Source organism: Pteropus vampyrus, unplaced genomic scaffold, assembly GCF_000151845.1.
Source record: "Pteropus vampyrus isolate Shadow unplaced genomic scaffold, Pvam_2.0 Scaffold30, whole genome shotgun sequence".
In the NCBI taxonomy this organism is placed as follows: domain Eukaryota; kingdom Metazoa; phylum Chordata; class Mammalia; order Chiroptera; family Pteropodidae; genus Pteropus; species Pteropus vampyrus.
Window position 1 is genome coordinate 12,286,471 of NW_011888811.1, and position 4,798 is coordinate 12,291,268.

General features: G+C 44.8%; 1 protein-coding gene across 5 annotated transcripts in view; it reads right to left on the reverse strand.

Annotated features, from left to right (window-relative positions):
- GRIA1 (glutamate ionotropic receptor AMPA type subunit 1) overlaps positions 1-4,798 on the reverse strand; it is a 302,597-nt gene that overhangs the window by 111,962 nt on the left and 185,837 nt on the right. For all 5 annotated transcript variants that reach the window (XM_011356766.1, XM_011356768.1, XM_011356767.1 and 2 more), the window contains 2 exons: positions 4,342-4,503; positions 2,206-2,373 (listed from right to left, as the gene is read on the reverse strand). In XM_011356766.1, the coding sequence (XP_011355068.1) occupies positions 2,206-2,373; positions 4,342-4,503 (330 nt within the window). The remainder of the gene's footprint in view (positions 1-2,205; positions 2,374-4,341; positions 4,504-4,798) is intronic.

The following is a 4,798-nucleotide window of genomic DNA, read 5'->3' on the forward strand; positions in this document are numbered from 1 at the left end:
CAAAGATTCTGAAAAGGCATCAGTTTGAACAGCTGACCTTAGAGTCAGAATGCTGGGTTTTGTTTTTGTTTTAGTTTCTGTAATTAGTTCCCTCATCCCCACCCCACAAAAGAGACTGAAGGGATATTCTTGAGGGTAGGTCTTGCCTTCTCTTAAATGTCCCCAGTACTTGGCCTACGCCAGGGCATGCTCTCGAGGAGCAGCTGATTGGCTGCTGGAGTGGCAGGCACATGTGTCTTGACTTTAAGACAATGTAAAAAAGGTCATTATTCTTTTGACTAAGATCACTAGCTCCCTGAAAACCCCACTGAAGGCAGAAGCAGAAGAATAAGTATATATTACAACCAGAGGGACCTGCGTTATACCATAAGGAAAAAACAAAAACAAAAACAAAAAACAGATCCTGAGAATTCTCAGAGCCGGTTGAGATGTAGGAGTCTTCTCTCCTACCTCCTCGTTGTCATGAATAAGGAAAGGGAAGTCTGTGGGAGAACCGAATGGGTATTTCAAGGTCACCCAGAGAGCCAGGGACCCAGCTGGATTTTTGAACTCAGCTCTCCTGCCTCCTGGTCAGAGCCTTTCCCTCCACCCGTGTTGACTCCCAGACTTCTTGACTGTCCTGGTGGCGTCAGAACATCCATCCAGGGACATCATTAAGATGGGAGAGGCAAGGGAGTTGAAAGGGTTGCGAAGCTGAGGGCAAGTGCCTGCGACCTTCTGAAACCAGTCTCACATTGCAAATAGAATCTGTCTCGACTGTGGAGTCTGGAAGAGCATTTAAAATAAGCCAGCAAGCAGGCGCTGCACCTTTGGCAACCACTTGAAAGCTGCCTGGTGTCTGCTATTGCTGCGAAGTGATTCAGGGCCGTTCTGCATGGAGCCGGGGGGAGGGTGGAAAGGGATGCTGGGGGACCCCTTAGCATGTTCCTCCTGTAGTCACAGGGTTGCTGCTTAGCTTCATTCCAAAGGACAGAGCTACATGTTCTCCGCGTAAAGGCGCCTCATCTGGGCGGAGGAACATCGGGTTATGTTCCTTTCTCGTCTCTTTCTCCAGGCTGTGAAAATTGCTAGGGCTGTGCACGTGTGGTTGGAAAACAAATGGGAATAGTTGTACATTTTGCTCTACATTTCTATCTCATTCAGAAATGTTCCTCTCCTCCCCCAGGAGCCCAAATTCACCATCTGTTGAATGTAATCTTGAAACTAGAGCTGGTCTTATCCAGGCAACTCTACCGGAAGGGGAGGGCAGGTCCTGAGGGCATTTGCACCAAAATCCCTTGGGGTTGCTGGCTTGCCACTGTGCTTGATATTTCGACATTCCTCTACAGGAAGCATGCCTGCTTTGCCCAGTCCCCTTTGGAAATACAATCTCTGAATCAGGAGGCGTCAGAGGCATGATGGTGCTGTCTGTCTGCAGTTTCAGAATTACACCCTGGTCTGGAGGTGCTTCTAGAGACTTCTAGAGATTAAAAGAGACTTCTAGGAGCTGTGAGAGTGATAAAGCCGACAGCACATCCCCAGAATCTTCTAAACCAGGGATCTTAGATACACAGCCCACGTGTATCATTTTCTCATCCTGCTTCTACAGCAGACATATTACTAATTGGTTATTTATACCCTTCTCTGTTGAATCTGGATTCAGCCTCAGAATTCTTTGCATAGCCAATTGATTGGAGTGGGCATGACCATTTTCTGTCCTTGCTCTTTAACTGTTCTTAAGTGCAGACAAAATTGATGATTGTAATGCTGGAGCAAGAAAATAGGATCACAAGTAAAGACACATTTTCAGGCCCACCTCATGACACGTTCACAGAGAGCAAAGGTAGTGAAGACATCCTGAAACCCAGGCCAAGAGGAGAGAGTTCCTGGGAGACTCGTAAAATGGTTTGGCTTCATCCCTGTGTATTTTAAGTCTCCTTTCGAAATATAGAATCACTGATTTCTCTTTTTCTGCATATTCCCTAAGTAGAAAATACAGCTTTTACACTAACAGCTGTTCCATTCTATTGTTTTTTGTTGTTGTTGTTGTTGTTTTCGATTTCAACATGAGCTTCCATGTATGCCAAGAGCCACAAACACAGTGCAGTGACCATCCAAACTTCAGGCATACTCTGCCTTTTCTTTTAAGTAGCTACATTCCACATAAAACAGATGCTGAACTCCCCTATGAGGGTCCCATAAGAGCGGCATCATTGCCGTCCTCACCTGCTGCAGAGCTCTCTGGATGTCGATCCCCTGGCCCCAGGGGACAGCTGGGTTAGCCAGGCAGTCCCCAGCATTCCCCCGGCGGGATATATCGATTCTCTGCCTCCGCAGGCTCTGGAACGCCTCAGCCATCACCTTCACCCCATCGTAGGTGAGCGCAGAGGTGTACTGGTAGGAGGAATGGAGACGATTAAGTGTCAGAGGGAGCTGACAGGGAGACAGGTGGGAGCTGTATCTGGGAATGTGCTTTCTGGTGGTGAAAATGCCTGCAGTGAGCCAGGTATAGAGAGTGGGGGTTAGTGCTGAACCAGGAAGTGCCTGCCCCTTAGATGGGGTTCGGTGCTACACCTTGCTAGCCAATATTGCCCTCTCAAATTGTGAATTCAGTATTGCTGGTTGTGTCTTTGGAAGAGAAGCCAGAGTTCTAGATTTTTGTGTCCAATTTTGCAATTTTAAAATGTTGGCTTAATTGGAAAAAAAAAAAAAAAAAGAATGCATAGATTAAATTCAATACATCTGTATCCAGTCCATGAAAAAAATAGTTGATTTTCTCTGTGTCACAATCACCAATTGAGAACTAAGAGGAACTGTTTACCATCCCTTGTGACAGTAAAAGAAAAAAATAATTCAAGAAGGGTAAGCACTTAATTATTTCCACATGTGGCTCACTCAGGCAGCAGGTTTACATGCAAAGATTCCCCTGTGCTCATTCATGATAACTCTCAATTTTTCCCCCTCTTGCCTATAAGGAGGCTAAAATGTTGATGAAACAAAACCAGGATAACGGTCTAAGACAATATTTCCTGGCTTTGGAACTCACATCTCTAGTCTTCATTAATTTGTCCCTAGTGCCTCACATGTTCTCTGGTACATTCGAAGTTCACAGTAGAGAGTTATAGAATGAATATATACATACTTTTCTAGTTTTTAACTTTGATTCTTTCACATTTGAAAAGTATGTATATTACATTTGGTTATTTTCGTAATCTGTTCCAATCCTTTGAAAATTGGGTGGAGTATTTATATATTAATTGATTAACTGCTATGTGGTTTGTTCATGGCTTCGAAGCCCATTTGTGGTTTTGTTTGCTTAAACTCATATTGCAAGAAGTCTTCATTTTGAATTGCTAAGTCAGTTTGAGGAAAAGTGGGATGAGACACATCTCAGTTAAATGGCCTGCCATTCACAGAAAGAAATTGACCTAGTGACAAGAGTAAGTCACAAAGGATTCACTGTTTGGCCCAGATAAACAAATTTGGCCTTCTCAACGCAGTGTTCCACACAGCCACTGCCAAGCTATTGGATTTGACATGGGAAAGAAAAATTACCTGCTATCCTTATTCTAAACCATTATCAGATAGCAAACAAAGTAGAATTTGGCTGCAGGATTTAGAGCTGCATTGCTAGGACGTGAGCGGCAGATAGTCTGCATGGTAATTGGGAGTTGACTCTCTGAGGTAGAGAAGTGCTTGATATCACTTAGGTTTCCCTGATTTTCAGCTGGATGCATGGCTGACCAAAATAAGGGCTAGCTCACTGCACAACTCAAGGAGGCTCAGTCCACAAAGTAATGAATGCAGACGGCATCCCCCCAGAGCTGTGCAAGATGGGGGCCCTGGCCAGAATAGAGATATCAGTTTTTCAGCTTCCCCTGTAGCTAGCTGGGGCTAGGCTTCTAAGATGTGTCCAATAGCATGTGAGTGGAATATCTGTGTGTGACTTCCGAAAAGGGTTCTTAAAGGAAGCCGTCACGCTTTTCGTTTTCCCCTCCCGGCTGGGTAGAATTCTGAGTGATGATTCTAGCTTCAGCAGCCCTTTTCAACTATAAGGTAGCTTCCATATGCTGAGGCTAGCAGAACAAGAAGGTAGAAGAAGGCTTCGATGATTGTGGAGCCATTATACGAGGCCTGGATTGCTGGCTTCTGAATTTTGTTTATATGAGAGAAAAACAAAATGTCTATCTTGTTAAAACCATCGTCATCCCGGATTGTCCGATCATTGCACCCTCAATCTTTATGGATATATTTCCCTAGCTCCTTCCTCTTAGGAAACTCAGCCTTATCAAAAATCTGACACTGTGCAGAAATCTGGAGTAGGCAACAGGATCAGTCTGCTGCCTGTGCCCATCCCCACACCTTAGGTCTCTTCCAGTCCACTCGGGTGTGGTCTCGAGCATCACTGTTCTTCCACTGCTGCATGATCTTGGCTGGGATGGTATCTGTGTAGTTCACCAACTGGAAACCTGTCACATTTGCTCCACTTTCCTTGAATTTGTTTAAATCAATGTCCATGAAACCCTGTGTAGGGAAGAAGAGAAAGAACTCAGAACATGCTGCTTGGATAAATCCATTTAACCTTGTTACCAAATCACAGGATTTTCCCATCCTGTTCCACAAGGTAGAACGGACTTAATGGAGAGACAGTCGTGTCTCCCTTCTTCCTGAACTTGGTTACCATTTAGTTCATGCACAAAGTTAGCTCAGTGGTTAAGAGTGTTTGCCTAGGAGCCAGCCATGCCTGAGCTGAAATACTGGCTCTGCTGCTCACAGCCATTAGTGATACTACCTTGGACTAAGTTACTTGGTGGTTTCC